Here is a 17106-nt window from a genome sequence, read left to right on the forward strand (position 1 = left end):
TAATCATGAGCAGCATGCCACTCCCATGTACATTTGGGATACGAGCAGATAACCCCACGTCATTGGCAGCCGCTCAGGAACACTGGGAGCCTCTCAGGAAGCTGGAACACCAGTGACAAGCTAGACATCGCGGTACTGTCCCTTATCCTGCAATTGTGGATACAGAGCGAACACGACTGCAGCATCATGACCACAGTGGGAATGACGCCCTCGAAATCACTACCGCGACTCCATCCTAGAAGGGAGGGAAGTGCACAGTGTACAAGCACGCACCACTGCTCTTCAGCTGGAGGAATTTCACCAGTGCAGCAGAAACGGGAAGCGACCCCAACCCGAGTCAAGTTCCAAGAATCCTGTGAGGATCTGTGAAGTGTCAAATCCTTGAAAGCCACCAACTGATGCTTCAACTGGGGAGCAGATGTATCTCTCTTAAGGGACACTGATACTATCATCACAAACACCTGATGTTCCCCAATGTCAGTGCATACTGGATTTCAGACAACTGGCAGTCTTTGATTGGCACAGTAGACTGCAAACTAGCATAAAGCTTGAAGAATGTTGTGACAGGAAAGGTTATGTGAAAGGTTTATTTGCCAGGTCATCACCTATGACAAGATGTGGGTGAATCATTTATAAAAGTTACACTTGCCTAAACAATGAACACATATGGAAGCTTCCCAACACAAGAAGTTTCGAACAACTCAGTCGGCAGGTGAACTCATGGTCATGGTTATTTTGCGCGGATAGATGTAGCATCATTTTGATTTCCTCCCTAGTAGCGAGACTAGCTGAGGCAAGTACACGAGTAGTGAGTAAGTACAGCTGTGAGGTTCTCCAACGTGTAGATAGCGCACTTAGGAAGAAACGGCCCTGCTTAAATACCATGGGGGTTCTCTTCATCCAGGAAAATATGTGTGCACATACAGTGCACACACAATGGGCACTTTACAAATAATCTTGGATGAGAGGTGCTGCCGCATCTGCTATAAAAGCCCAACTTCACTCCAAGACTCATTTCTTTGGGCCACTAGGATAATGAAATACAGTAGGCTGTCCATGCATGGCTGCACATAAAGAAATCTTTCTACGCTGCTGGCATCCTTGTACTGCCAAAATGAAAAGCGATTACCTCGAAAAATGAGATCACTTCCATGCATGTAAACATGTTTCATATCCTAAAAAATAAAAAAAGTCCAAGCTGACTTGAGCACTTCTCATGCGCTCAACACAGAATTAGATCAACTGATGCATTAGTTTGAGCTTCAGTTAACTGCAAAACTTTTGGTGATAGCCATGCACTTCGCTCAGACATAAAGCAGTTGCCCCAGAAAGATGGATCATAATTTTTCAGTTACAAGCCTATATTTTAAAGAAAGTACATACCGTTCAATTATAGCAGCCTGCTACAGTTCGACGGATGACACATTCGGAATTCATAAATACAACTATCTACCTTAATATTGACTCTATACTCACTTTCCAGAGTCAATTGTACCTGCAATCTTGAAATATAAAATAAACATTCAAAATCCGATTAGTTCTTTTCCACCTTATTAAGTAACTCACACAAATATGATATGTTGCCAACATTTAAGAAACACACTGCAATGTTTATGTCGCCAACACAATACAAGACTGGTTCTCGGATGGAGGCGGATGACGGCGGCACATCAAATGCACCGGGTGCAGTGAGCAGCTGCTGGCAGTGAAAGTACATAGTACCCGAAACAACATAATCGCTAAGATATAACAGTACATGCCATCAGACATTTTACATAGGAAGAGCATGTTTTTCTTGGAACAGAGTACTCAGAACTGTGAAGACAATCGGGCCAACCTGGCACCTCAAACACTTGCACATTTGTGGGAGGGTACCAAATCATGATACGAAAAGCCTTTTCACACTTTGTGGAATATCATGAATTGGTCGTGCTTGTCCAAGAGCACATGTTTGAAAGCACCCTCTTATACGTGTGCTCCAGCTCTTTCTTTGCAGACAACAGACAAGACGAAAGTTCCACTTGTGCTTAAGCAGTCCGGTGGGCCTGGTGCATGATGCATTGTTCAGCAATTTGAACAGGCACATGCTTGGCAGCTGTTACAAGCTGGAGTGCCTTACCAATGCCATCTTCAATGGAAATGTTGAGGTACCCCAAAGAGGGATAAAACATCTGTGCGCACTTTGAAAGATGCAACAACTAATGCATGCTAAATGTCATTGCACTTTCTCCGTACAGCTTTGCAGTCTGCTGAACAAATGCTAAGAGCAACTTTCAGCGGCACAGATTTGAGCTTCTGTGACAATATCTTTCAACAAAAAAAGACTGCTTGTGTAAGTAGCACAAAATGTGCCATGTATGCTCGAGGAAGTATGCATCATGACAGACAATACTAAAATAAAAGCCGAGAGCGCCATTCAGCAGCCTTCCAATTTTACCGATCTGACAAGGGCTGTCACGACCTTTACAAAATTATGGGTGGCCTTACTGAACGTATCTTGCATCCACAATTAAACTTCAAGTGCCTGCCTATGTACCACGAAGAACCAGTACATGATAGCCGCAATTCAGTCACTTTCTTTGTCATGCCTTCCCAAACACAATGCATATAGTCAGGTGGAAGCCCTCAAACAAGATCAAGGCCTTGCAACTTGATAAGAGTTGATGGTTCCTTGATGCCACAAACAGGTTCCTTAAGCTGAGCTGCTTGAACCATTCCTTTGAGCCCACCACTGTGTGTCCTGTCAGGTGCATTCTGGCTGTTGAAAGGGTACTTCATTGTGCCTGCAGGCAAAGCATCAATTGTACTAAACATCAGAATGATATCTGCAGTTAGAATGTTCAGGTGGACACTGCAGTGAAAATATGCAAGATTTTAAAACACTTCCAGTAGTCAAACATTTCACAGATGGCCCTCATGCAAAATTGATGGCATCTCTCGACAGCACAGCAAAAGTGGGGAAAAGGCGCCATGTTGCAAGACTGCACCCACCACAAGAGAAAGAACCTGCCTAGGACTGTCCAAGACCTGCAGTTTTCATGAGCCATGCAAAATATTCCTAACATTCCCCGGGTTCATCTTTTACCGCAACAAAAAGGGCAACGAAAGAGAAATTTCAGATACCAGCTAGAAACGAAGGACACATATTTTTTACTTGCGCATATATGCCACAACAACCAGCATGAGCAGCATTTTATCACAGCCTATCTTGCTAGATTTTCTAGAAGTATAGCTACTGTTGAAGTAAAATATGATTGATTTAACTACATTATGCATTTTTATGCAGGAAGTGAACGCTTGCTATTTTTTTCCATCTGTGATTCTGAAAAGTTTATTTGAAACTTACAGTTGCACGACATCCTGAACTACACTCAACTGAGGTGTGAATTACAATGTCAACATCAGTGCACTGTAATGTTTCGAGTGGCCCGTGAGCATTGATTAAAATAATTTCAATTTTCAACAAACACAATCACTCCAGTGCAAGTGGTGTTGTTAAGGCTATTTCGCATGGCTCACAAATACCGCACGTCTTGGACAGTCTTAGTCAGGTTCTTTCAGCTTTGTGATGGTACAGTCCTATATAATATGGTGCACGCAAGGTCTATAGTGACATTGCCATGCAGTTTCTGTTAGACGAGCAACTAAGAGGTCAGCATCTGTGCCTTGGGCCAAATGCTACTTAGAAACCACACATCTGAATGGTAAAAGAAATGCAACTGTCAACTTCCAAGAAGAATGCAAAACAAGTTAATACAATGCAGCTGCTGTGTGTACTGTATCCTGAATTCATACGTCTTTATCAAAATCACTCACCTCATGGCGACACTAAAATCACTGTTTCCATTTTTCCCCTTCCCACCATACAGCAGAAACTTTTCTTGCAAGTTTTTCAGCGATAGAAAAAATTGCACTAAAAAGTGATGTGCGATAATTAATAGTGCTTCAAATAGTTTTGCTGGTTTTCAGCTTTGTATTGCTGTTTCCTAGATTCGGAAATACAGCAGTCGGTCAGACTGGAAAGTGCAAAAGCTAATTCTGCGCTTCTTCTACAGTATCAGCTGCTAGCTAGGGGCACTTTCTGCACAAATCGGAGTCGTTACATCCAGGCACACCACTTAACTATGATCGTAGGCTGCTGTCTGCAGCCTATAGCTGAGCTGCAGACAGCAGCTCAGCTATAGGCTCGTGTTTGGCATTGGCTAGATGTCTGCCAAAGCCAAACACGATATCATTAAGTATTACATGTTTTGTCAGATTTGCAACAATTGTTAAAACAATTAAATGGCAGGCCGCTGAAAGTGATGACATAATATTGCATCATGAAATAGTGTGGAAAGTATGCAGTCAATATAAAAATACATCATGCATGGTCAACCAAAACTGCTGATGCACCAAACAATTAAAACAAAAAGCAGTAAGCGGATAGCTTTAATTGTTAATCACTACAAACTTTCCTGTGTATGTAAAATCCAGTAAATACGTTTGACAAGTTATTTGGTATTCTTCAAATCTGCAGCACATACACTAAAACATGGATCAGAGAAACATGAGACATAAAGCTTTTTTGACAGCCTGTGCTTTAGTGTGTGCACATCACATTCAAATAATACAAGGATGCATAAGCAAAGAGCCCACATTCCTTATCTCATAGACTTGACAATAGCCATTACAATTAATGGCAAAATGCTGTTTGAGCTCACTTACCATCTATAAGCATACCTTGCCCCAAGCACTAGCTGCATCCAAAGTACCCATTATACTGCTTCCTGTTTAGGATAGCTGCTCTTGCTGGGGAGTCAACACAACAGACAACAACGTGCACTGCTGACTGAACAGTTCTTCCAGTGTGTGACCACACCAGCTTTCCAAGGCTGTTGATCTCTTTGACAAACTGCTTCAGGGAGAGCATTTGAATACCACACACCTGAAGCTAGCACATTTTGCCACAGAGTTAAAACTGGAAGTTCATTAATCATCACTTGAATTGGCCATATGGAGTTTTTGCTCGCATCAAACACAGGTGCTCCATCTGTGTTCATGGTCAAAGTGATGTCGCTCCATGTCATGTTCCTCTGCTTTCTAACTGTTATAACTGCAGTGTTCTTTTCATTTCTCAGATGAAGTCGACCGCTACACGTGCCATTCTAGGTGGCTATCTTATGTTTTCTTACTTTGTTTCCCTTCCCCTCCTTCCTTAACCTGTCTTTATATTTCGGCGTGCACTGGAAATAAACGTCCATTCTTCCAGCTTGTCAGCTTGTGTCTGCCTCGTCTGCGTCAAGCGCGCTGTCCGGCCTACGATGTAACAGTGGCGACGAGAAACGGAAAGCAAAACCCCTGGCAAAACCTTGAAGCAGGACAGCAGCTACGCTACGGGGCGACGACTCGACGATGGCACACCAGCAACTGCCCGACTTCGACGACGAAAGAGACAACTGGAAGGCCTATGTTATCAAGGCAGAGGCATACTTTGAGGCAACGGGCGTGACGGAATCGGCAAAGAAACGGGCACTTTTGGTGGCAGCTTTAAGCACGCGAACCGTTCAAATATTAGCAGGAAGAGTAGCGCCGAAGAAGCCGAATTCTTTGGAGTACGAAGACGTCGTGAAAGTCTTGGACGAGTTCTTGATCCCAAGCGCCATGAGATTACCGAAAGCTTCCGCTTCTTCAACCGCTGCCAGCTTGACGGTGAGTCTGTCCAAGAATTCATTACTGAAATTCGTCGAATTGCGGACAACTGCAATTTTGGTACTATGCTCGACCGAATGCTACGAGATAGAATTGTGTGCGGCATAAGATCGAGCGCACTGCAGAAACAACTCCTGACAAAGAAAGATCTGTCCGTAGAGGACGCTGAAACGATGGCACTGTCGGCTGAAGCTGCAGACAAGGATGCCAATAAAATGGCCGCAGACGCGTCGGCGGTGCTTAAAATTAAGGCGCAGTCAACCTCAACGAAAGAGGTACCGGTAGAATGTGGGCGTTGTGGCAGCATAAAGCACAACAGTAATGCCTGCCGTTGGAGTAATGCTCGTTGTTATCACTGTGGTCGACGTGGTCACCTAGCAGTAAAATGCCGGAACGAAGAAAGCGCAAGGCCTCGAACTCGAGAAGGAGCCCGGGGATTTCGCGGCAGAGTACTGACTGTTAAGGAAGGGGAGACAGATGAAGACATAGAGGATAGCATGCACATTTGGACGCTAAAATCTACGCGGGAGGTAAAGGTGAAGCCCCCAATTCGACGGACCTTCACATGGGGAGGTGTGGACGTATCAATGCTTATCGATACGGGTTCCCCGGTCTGCGTCGTGTCTCGACAGCTATTTGAGCAGCACAAAAACGCTTGGCCTTCGCTACGGCCTTCACGCACGAAGTTATCATGCTACCTCGGAAAGTTGCCAGTTTTTGGAGAGCTCCTGTTGCCAGTGTCGTACGACAATACAACTGTAGAATGCGCATTGGTGGTGCTAGATTGCCCCGGTCCAAGCTTATGTGGTCGAGACCTAATTTCCCTTCTGAGCGACGCAGGCTCCCCGGTCCTCAGCCTCTCAGCCAAGCCGCTGACCGCACAGCCGTCTACCACAACGCAGGTCACTGCTGACGTGTTCGCCGAGTTTCCAGATGTTTTCAGCTCGGATCTAGGCCTCATCAAAGGACCCCCGGCACACCTACAGCTGAAGGAGGGAGCCACGCCCAAGTTCTGTAAGGCCCGATCTATTCCCTTCGCTCTACGCGACAAGGTATCTGAAGAGCTTGATAGGCTCGTGGCATTAGGCGTTTTGTCACCGGTACCGCATTCCGAGTGGGCTACGCCCATTGTACCTGTCCTTAAGAAGGACGGCACCGTTAGGATTTGCGGCGACTTCAAAGTCACTTTAAATTCGGCATGTGAGCTGGAGCAGTACCCGTTGCCAGTAATCAACGACATGTTCACGTCCTTAAGCGGTGGAAAACATTTCAGCACACTGGACTTACGTGACGCATATAACCAAGTCCCTCTCGATGAGCAATCGCGCCAGTTATGCGTGATTACTACGCATAAAGGTCTTTTCTGCTACAACAGATTACCTTTCGGCATTGCCTCTGCACCAGCCATTTTTCAACGCAGAATGGAAACAGTTCTACAAGGCTTATCAGGCGCGCAAGCTTATCTGGACGATGTCTTGGTGTCCGAAAGAGCAGGAAGTGACGACGTGCTAAAAGCCGTTCTGCAGCGTTTCCGCGAGAGTGGTGTTAAACTGCGGCTCGACAAATGCAAATTTCGGCAAGTGTCCGTTACATATCTTGGCCATCGAATCGATCGGCAAGGATTGCACCCAATAGAAAAGAATGTCGAAGCTATCACAGAAGCCCCTAGCCCGAAAAATGTAGCTGAGCTTCGTTCTTTTCTTGGCATGATCACTTTCTACTCAAAATTTTTGCCGAACATATCATCGCTGCTCGCTCCGCTGTATCGGCTGCTGGAAAAGAACAGACATTGGCTCTGGGAACAAGAGCAACAAACGGCGTTTGATAAAGCAAAACGGTGCTTGCAGCAAGCAGGGGTGTTGGTTCATTTCGATCCTTCACAACCGCTGAAACTAGAGTGCGACGCATCGCAAAAAGGAATCGGTGCAGTGCTTTTTCACACGACAGGGAACGTCAACAAGCCGATCGGGTTTCGTTCAAGGACATTGTCGAAAGCAGAAAAAAATTATTCGCAACTTGAACGTGAAGCATTGGCCCTCGTATTTGGAGTAATGAAGTTTCGTGATTACCTTCTAGGCCGAGAATTCATCCTGGTCACAGATCACCAGCCGCTCCTGGGCCTGCTGAGACCGGATCGGCCCACTCCGCCTCTGGCTGCTGCTCGCATACAGCGCTGGGCGCTGTATTTGGGAGGATTTCGCTACAAGTTACAGTATTCGCCAGGCAAGCAGCTCCTGAACTCAGACGCGCTTAGTAGGTTGCCACAAGAAACTTCGGAGCCAACCACGGAAGGGGAGCCACCTGACTACGTTCTGGCACTAGCATGTGTCCAGGAGGGAGTGGTCTCGGCAGAAGAACTGCAGGCGCTGACCGCAGGTGACCCAGTACTTTCAAAGGTCATGCAGTACACAAGAGACGGGTGGCCTTCAAGCTCTAAAGCATTAGAACGAAGCTTACTCCCCTTTTACGACCGCAGACTGGAACTGTCATTGGCCCACCGTTTGCTGTATTGGGGCCGTAGAGTTGTCATTCCAGTCAACGCGCAACATAGAATGTTGCACATGTTGCACGAGACACATCAAGGATCATCGGCGATGAAATCAATTGCTCGGTCAGCTTTCTGGTGGCCAGGAATGGACCACGACATAGAACAACTGTCAGCGGGGTGTACAAGCTGCATCCAAAATCGACCAATGCCGGTATCTGCTCCGCCAGTTAACTGGCCGACCTGCCAGGAAAACTGGTCGAGAGTTCATCTAGATTTCGCCGGGCCAATCAAAGGAAGCATGATCCTTGTTCTCGTAGATGCTCACAGCAAATGGATTGAGGCCGTACCAATGAAACAGGCGACCACATCTTCGACTATTACTTGCCTGCGCAGCATCTTTGGCAGGTTCGGCATTCCTCGCACCATTGTTTCAGATAATGGGACGCAGTTCACTAGCCAAGAATTTGCTGATTTTGCGAACAACAATAACATAACCCACCTGCGCACGGCTGCGTTTCATCCGCAGTCGAATGGCCTAGCAGAGAGAGCTGTCCGAACTGTTAAAGATGGGCTGAAGAAGATGAACCAGGGCAGATTAGAAGATTGCCTTTGCAGATTACTTTTCAACTACCGGAGAACACCCCTTGCCTCGGGCAAATCTCCTTCGGAACTCCTCCTTGGCTACCAAATCCGGTCTCGCCTCGACACATGTTTTCCTCCTTTGGCTGCAGAAAGATCGGGAACATCGGATGACTGGACTCTTGCACCAGACACAAATGTTTACGTCCGTAATTTTGGTAAGGGTGATAAGTGGAAGACGGGCACGGTAAAGTCAGCAGACGGAGCTAGGATGGTGACAGTGGAAACGCCTGAGGGCCTCGTTCGGCGACACGTTGATCAAGTTCACACAAGGAAAGACCCACCGGCTACCCAAGGCCACAGGGAAAGTGAAAGATCGTCCATCTCGAAAACTCCGCAACAAACTCCCGGAGCAGGGCCAAAGGCAAACGCCGAAACTCGTGAAACGTCACCACCACAGCGTCAGTCATCACCCCAACCCCTGGACGCACCAGAGAGAAACCGTGAACCTACAGTGGCTACGGAACTCCGACGCTCAACGCGAGAGCGCAGACCTGTGCAGCGTCTTCAGTATTATTGATGGAGAAATGTTATAACTGCAGTGTTCTTTTCATTTCTCAGATGAAGTCGACCGCTACACGTGCCATTCTAGGTGGCTATCTTATGTTTTCTTACTTTGTTTCCCTTCCCCTCCTTCCTTAACCTGTCTTTATATTTCGGCGTGCACTGGAAATAAACGTCCATTCTTCCAGCTTGTCAGCTTGTGTCTGCCTCGTCTGCGTCAAGCGCGCTGTCCGGCCTACGATGTAACACTAACACTGGTAGAGAATGCCATCCGTGATGTCAGCAAACACACCTGACACATGAGGAGCAGATGCAATCTTCTGCAAATAAAAAAGCAAAGTACTGCCAACCTGTTTTAGCAATACCAGAAGCTGCTACTTAATGTTAAATATCGAAAAAAAACTTGCAGTAATAATTAAATGTTGCAGCTTCTCACTGCCACAAGAAGCATAATTGATGGTGTCTTCGTCTTTGGCATCATCTTATCTTCCCAGATATTGATGACAGGTCTGGCAGTATAGATGGATCCTCAGTGCTTTTCTGTTTTTTCACAGCCTCCTCACAGCATATGTAGTGCAGGGCACAACTTTCTCCCCAAACAGAGCATTTATTAAAGTGAGAAGTCCTTGTAGTTGTGCCCACGTAAGACCTGAAGTAACAACATATGCCAGTATGAGTAGCATAGCCTGTGCCCTTGTTTTCTGGTTTGGAAGGTACTCCTCCTAGAGCTTTGTGAAGTACATGTACTGCATGCTCACTTTCCTCAGCACCATTCACTGGTTCACTGTCTGCATCACCCTTGTGCCCTTCATCCATCCACTTCCGAACCATCATCACTCAACTCAAAGGCAGAACTGAATTCATCGCAACTGAAGTTCACTGTACCTTCATACGCAGTGCCTATTTCACTTGCAGCTTGGTTAGTGTCTTCTACGTCGCTGACATGGGCACTCGTGCTTGCACAAGCATACATTTCTGAAGCAAGGTTGGAGTTGATGTGCCTAAGATTATCAGCTTCATTCTCGCTCGATTCAACACTACTGACATTCGTGGAAGGGCTGTTCAGGTTTTCCAGGTTCATCTGAAAGAGCAAACAAATAAGAAATTTTATTTTCTAGGGATACCAACGACAAAACAAGTGTCACATTCACAAGAAACATACATAGGGCATAGGAAAGCAACGGTGAGATTACCACTCTTGCGCAAAGCCAGTTCACTGATTAATATGTAGCACAAAAAGGACTGTGTTGCTCTATATATATTGAATTGAATTATGGGTGCGACAGTCTATGTCCCACGTGCTAACTTCACAATGGGGCAGGAAGGTGCAGGTTTACCAACTCTGTCTCGGGTAATGAACAGGACCCTGATAAAATGCACTCCCTAGGGAGTCTGCTATTATTCTGCCATTAGCCACCTCCGGCTGTGTCCTTTTACAAATACCCGGCCTTGTACATATAAGCAGCGTTGACACAAGGACGTAGGTAAGCTTAGGTACCACTATTAGAGGGAACATGCACACGTGTGGCTGTTGTTCTGTAAAGTGCCATCTGCTGGCGCCCGCTCGGCATAGGCACAAAGTGCGGCTGAGGCAGTACGCTCCATGCATTGTCTGCAATTACACCACCCAGTGCTTGGTAGTAGCAGACGACACTCGTAGCACAAAGTGCCAGTGGCTTTCTGCACCAAGCGGGTGCCAGGCACCAGCAGATGGCACCTCATGGAGCATTGGTCACATGCTCGATTGTTCCCTCTTACAATGGTAGATCCTGTACGTTGCATTGTTCCAGGCTAAGATCGTTGCTGTTACACGTGAATGATTCAATTAATTGTATGTTACGTCCTTCCAAAATAAATCGCGTTACCATAAACCCTCCAAGATGCGTTACCAAAAAGCCCACATTGCAACCCTAGTGATCCTTGGTTGCAAGCAACGTTGGTTGTAACTGCACTCCGAAGAAACGTGCGCGTCACGATCGAGTGCTAGCACGAAACAATTCCCGCTTTCCCCGCGTCTGACCGATCGATGCGCAAGGCAGCACTCAAGACTACGCGTTTCTTGGCCAGGGAAGCACACCGGCGGCTTTGACGCGTCATAGTTTGCCCCTCACGCAGTAAGACTTGTAGCTGCTTTTTGTTATTCGCAGTATGAAATACTGACACGTACCTGACTTGCAGCAGTGGATGACCTTGGTCTTTTCAGCATGTACTCTCGAGTTTGCTGTGGCACTTGAACGTTCGAGTCCGGCTGCAGGTACTGCCTATAATGCTTCCCCTGATTTTGGGACATTGCGACGTTCGAAGCCAAAATTTTTCACTGGGGCGAACACTGCGGGGCAGTCCAATGTGACTATATGGACTATATTAATATAAAGATCTAAGCAATACCTAGTCGCGATCCCGTTAACTGCAAGCTTTTAGTAAGCTTTAGTAAGCTTGGCTTCGCCTCGCGTTAGTGATCAGAATCACGGTATTACTGACGAAATCACATAATGCTACGCCAATGTCAAATTATAACGGGTTAGATTATAAAGGTTATTATGTCACTAAAAATGCAAAAAAAATGTTCTAATTTATTTGTTTGGCGTGATTACAGCCAAATGCCTCATACGCAAGGATGTTATTCTACATCAGTTGCCGTGAAAGCTTGTAAAGTTGCTGAAAGCCGTGAAAGCATTAAGAAAAATGACGAACTGATAAGTTGTTCATTTAAAATAACCTTATAAATAAAGGATTTAGAAAACTGACATGGAGTGCGGAGGCATACGTATCAAGAAACAAGGAATGTATGCATGTACGATTGATTAATTTATTGATTGATTAAATGTTTTTGCTTATGGGATGGCAAAAGGGAAATGTGCTTTGTGTTTCTGTTTCTTCGTAAGTCTTATTTTGCTAGCACAAGATGCGATCTAAACAAGCTAGAGAAACACAACAGCGGAGATAGTTTTCGGATATTGAAATAGAGAAAGATACTATATCTTAATTTTACTCATGCTTGCTCATCAATTAAGAAGCACACACACATGCCAGACAAGAAAATGGCTAGATGAATTTTTGTGCCATGTGAACTGATCCTACCATAGAGTCAACCATGATCGATGTCATTGCATATTTAGTGGCAATGCTACCATAATTTCGTGTGGCGGCACATTCCTAAATGCGGCACGCACGATCTACACGTTCAGTAAACCGCGTCGTACCTATGCTGTAATTACTCGGCGAGGATCTGAGTGGCGTTGCAGAAGTCGTGGGCAGCTTTTTTCGTTGCGGGGTGCTCTTTTCGTCGCAACAATAGACTGGATTTTTTTACAAGTGCTGCTCCAAGAGGGCACATATGTAAATGGCAAATGGAGGCCTTCAGGAGAACACCTGACATTATATAAAGCAGGCAGCGCAGCATCTCTAGGGCACCCAAGGGGCAGCGGGGGGATCAAAGTTAGAAGCAAGTAGGTCCGTGAGTAGGGGCCTCGGCGAGCCCCAACCCATGGACCAGTCTGGGTTGTGGTTTTGGTGTCCCCATTGCCGCTTCCGTGTTCTTGAGGCGTGTGGTGTCGCGGCAACTGCACTCCGATATAATAAGAAATAGTGGTACGTTGTTACAACTAGTAAATAAAAAGCTATAAAAGAAATATCCAGCCACCACTAACTTGCTATGCTGAGTTCTGCCCCACCGCGGTCAAATAATCCCCGCTAAAATGCTCTGCTTGGAGTGCACCTGTTGCTACTAGAACAATTACTTTTGTATGATTCTGGCTGTTGAGAAACCTTGTGCTTATGTGAACTGTATTTCAGTGCCCAATGTGTCGCACGCAGCTTCGGTGCAATTACAATTAAGCTTCTAATGCCACTTCATTTATTACTCGAGCAGAAATGTGCATGCAGTCTTTTGCTAATTAGTTTGTATGCATGATCACCGTTTCTAAACAGAAACAAGCTATTTAAGGTTTCCTTGTTTCGGCGGTGTCATTCTGCATAATAATATCCATGTGCATATATGTAATTGATCAGCTCCTACGTTAACGATGCGTGTGCTGCATTGCTGCGGCATGAAAAGTATGTCTTTTTTTTCTGTAAGCCGCATTGGACGCGCGCTCTTGGCCTTCGTCTATATATATATACAGGGTGTTTCATTTTAGCTGCACCAAATTTTTAAACATTGCCTGTGGCAGATAGCACAATTATAATCCTTGATCTAAAGTAATCGATGAGGTGGCCATTACTTCCACGAGAAATCAAAACGCCTAATTGAGTAATTAACATAATTACGCTAGTTAACTTTTTAATAATGATTTTACGGCACATCTTTCAATCTACGGATTATAGCCGCTGAGTTCGCAAGGCGTACCCACTTGGAACGAATTCTCAAGACTGAACCAGTTTCGAGATATTAATTTTTAAAAAAACACCCTGTATATATTTTCCGGGCTAATAGACGCGGTCAGCTGCTTGACAATGCATGACAGAGCGATGAACCTAACGTGCATGCCCAGGCAGAGAAGTTACAACGCAAACGCTCAGTTCTAAAACTCTTTTTGATTACTGCAGGGCCACGATTTTGTAGCGATGCCTTCCGCTCGAGCATATTCCCCTCTTATCATCCGCCGCTCATGGCCGGCTAGGCCGGTATTTTGTAGCGATGCCTTTAATGTAATAATGCCTTTACGCGCTTATCGCGCTTTGTCAGTGGTTGGAGCGACGGTCCGCCCGCATTATGAACGGGATCAGCCAGCCGTGAGCGGTGGATGATAAGACTAGAGTAGAATAAGTCATAATGCCTTGATACAAAATCGCGGCCTTGATCGCTTTAATAACACGGGCGGGTCGTCGCTCTGACCCTTGACAAAGCGCGAAAAGTGCGAAAAGGAATATCATCGGAGACGCGGAATCGCTACAAAATCGCAGCCCGCGCGCATGTGCATCTGTGTCTGTGTTGTGCGAGTTTGCGTGCGCTGAAAATTTTTTTATTGCGCTCAGAGAAATCTGATCATGCCCCTCTACATGGACGCGGTCGGCAAAATGAATGAACGCCAACAATCGTGTTCATTGACCACGTATACAAAACACACAACCGATCGATGTCAAATTCATAATTACTCTCATGAGTTGGGATGTCATTTTAAGAATGCTTAAACCTAATGCAGTTCTCAACATTTTTTATCATTAAGCTTCTGTACAACTGTACAACTTTGTGCCTTCCACCCATGGAGGAAGGAAAAAACTTAAAAAAAAGGTTTTTTTCCTTCCTCAATGCTTCCACCCACTACTGTTGTACGGCATTGCTTTAATAGTATTTTTCTTTTCTGTTTTGGTTTGGTTTGGGTGATGCAGTGGTCCGGTCGAAGTCGCATACCAATCCGCATCCATAGAGTCCACGGTCATAGCCACAGCTGCCATCTTGGCGAGAACGATTGCGTTGCACTGTGTTAAGCTCGAGATGCTTGTATTCGTTGAATATGAAGTGGACATGACCACTGCGGTTGTCAGGCACACCGCAGTGCAAAACTTTAACCCAGAGAATGTCGTGGATTTCGATCCAATTGTCCCCTACGACGTGTGGTGGAACGGCGATGCGACGGAGTGCTGCACATGGCTGGTAAGTTCCACTCATTCGTTAATCAGCGCAACTTGAATGTTTATAAGACTAACATTTCGAACAATTTAATCTTCACCGGCATGTGCTTTGTCCCGCTCATTGTGCAGTAAGCATATGGCCGACGCAATCTAGTAGCGTGACTTTGGGGCTTATGCCTGGCTGCTCGAGACTTATCTCCTTTGATTAGAGTCTCGGGCAGTCTGCGACATGTGTGGAAGCGTCGGCGTTATGAAATGGGGAGGGGGTGCAGCACGCACTGCCGCGGACGCTCAAGGTAGACGCTGCTTCGCAGGAGGAGCCATCGGCGCAAATGTGTGCTTTTGGCAGTTATCAACAGAATTTTGGTTTTGGACACAATTTTGGGCGCAAATGTTCAATGCCGCAATATTTAGTCTGATGGAACGACATATGCCACATGAGAACCTGTCTACTGCATGAACGGGGATCTGTCGTGTAGTGGACGTGGGAGCCACGCTTGCAAATGCTTTGCATTCAAGAAAGGATGAAACGAGAGTAATGCCAGGGGGAGACCGGAGTAACTGATATTCTGGCCTGATTTGTTATGACACTTGAATGTTTATCACCTAACATTGCTGCCTATCGGCAGTGTCAGCTTTGTAATGCTTTGAGAAATGCAATGCAGAAACTGAAGAAATGGTGCTGCACACGTCGAAAAGGCTCAGGAAGCCTGTATTGTCCTTAGAAAAGGGCAAGAAGAGCACCAAAGGAAAGGTATGGCAACTGAAAGTTGACAAGATTTTAGATTTATATGTTGTTACTGATTTGTGTCATGTGGCTGTGCTTTATATAAAAAAATGGCGCTACATGCTAGCATTTTATACCCAAGCCCAAACCGCATGAGTGCGATTGTGTGCGCGACGGCGACGAGTGACTGCTTTGAGCGACTTAACAAGCCGTCGCGCAAACTGATCGCTCGGTTCTGGAAATCTACAATTCGTCGCCCGGAGCGACTAGCCAATAGCGCGAAGCCAGAACAGGATGTACATCAGTCAAGTACAACCGATTGTCACACGGAACAAGCGAATGACTCAATTTTGATACGAACAAAGATAAGAACCTAGTGCAAGACCTTAAGAAATATTTATGGTGCTCTTTACTGTAAAACACATCAAGTTAAACTAATAGAGCATGCGTCACACCAGTTACGGCACGTCTTTGCTGCCCTCATACCAGCAACACCGGGGAGACAGCGCTCAAAGTCATCGCTCGCGTGTGGTACGACTTGTAGGCGACGAGCGAACGCGACAGCCATCTCCGTCACGTCACTTGTCGCTGTCGCGCGCAAGATCGCATGCATGCGGTTTATACTTAAGGCTTGTTGAAGGCCTTACAAGAGCATTGCATCTCTTTGCAAAGGAAGTGAGCTCTGCAGTGGACACAATGTAGTGCATATTTGTGCACGAAGACATTTGTGTGTGGCTTTCTATTACTTCAAATTGCACTTGCATGTCTGTGTACATATTCTTGTGTAATTTTTACAGAAATTATAACTACCATGGCCTCTATGGCACCTTTGTCGTAGGAGCATTTGAAGAGTATATTTTTTGTACAGAACTGTTCAGTTTCAAGCACCAATTTTTTCTAGTTGTGCAGTACTTCACACTCACTGATATTCGTCCATGCTCAGCAGTGCATACTCACTGCCACTATACCTTACAAATGGACCTTTTTCCAGTAAGCAACCCCTCTAGCGGCCGCCACTTCAAATAAATTTCACGGGCAAGACACACACGCTCCCGCCGCTTCTCACCTCTACGCAAAGCACGGTAGCGTTTGACCAAGCAGTCTCTTGCGACGGCTGTCCCTGCTTTTTTTCTTCTGTCGCTTGTGTTGCTGAAGTAGCTTCTCATTGTCCTGCTCTAGCGCGCGTGTATTTGCTCACATGTAGCAATAACACATTTTACATTTACCGACACAATGGCAGCATGCTGATGCGATGTGCAGGCCATTTGTAACCAAGATTTGAGAGATGCGCCGGCTTTTCTTCTTCAGCAGCTTGGTCAGTACTTTGACTCAACTGGCGAAGGCATGTGTGAGCGTCAAACGCGCCGCGGAAGGACTTTCTTCGGGATAAACTCGACCGTCGTTTTGAGTGGCTCGACTTGAAGGAGGCGGTCAACAGACGCATGCATGTGCGTACGTGCTTGCCCTCAAGAGCGGGCATGCA

At 45.9% G+C, this 17106-nt stretch overlaps 2 protein-coding genes across 2 annotated transcripts; one reads left to right on the forward strand and one right to left on the reverse strand.

Moving 5' to 3' along the window:
* The first annotated feature begins 5622 nt into the window (after positions 1–5622).
* On the forward strand, positions 5623–9566 carry LOC119437678 (uncharacterized protein K02A2.6-like). Its single transcript, XM_037704667.2, has 2 exons — positions 5623–6705; positions 7768–9566. The coding sequence occupies exons 1-2, from the start codon at positions 5757–5759 to the stop codon at positions 9336–9338; spliced, it is 2520 nt and encodes an 839-aa protein (XP_037560595.1). The 5' UTR covers positions 5623–5756; the 3' UTR covers positions 9339–9566.
* Positions 9567–9817: 251 nt separating this feature from the next.
* On the reverse strand, positions 9818–11667 carry LOC125942577 (uncharacterized). Its single transcript, XM_049660768.1, has 2 exons — positions 11490–11667; positions 9818–10403 (listed from the first exon to the last, which is right to left on the reverse strand). The coding sequence occupies exons 1-2, from the start codon at positions 11610–11612 to the stop codon at positions 10131–10133; spliced, it is 396 nt and encodes a 131-aa protein (XP_049516725.1). The 5' UTR covers positions 11613–11667; the 3' UTR covers positions 9818–10130.
* Positions 11668–17106: the final 5439 nt, after the last annotated feature.

The sequence above is a fragment of the Dermacentor silvarum genome, chromosome 1 (assembly GCF_013339745.2).
Source record: "Dermacentor silvarum isolate Dsil-2018 chromosome 1, BIME_Dsil_1.4, whole genome shotgun sequence".
Lineage (NCBI taxonomy): Eukaryota > Metazoa > Arthropoda > Arachnida > Ixodida > Ixodidae > Dermacentor > Dermacentor silvarum.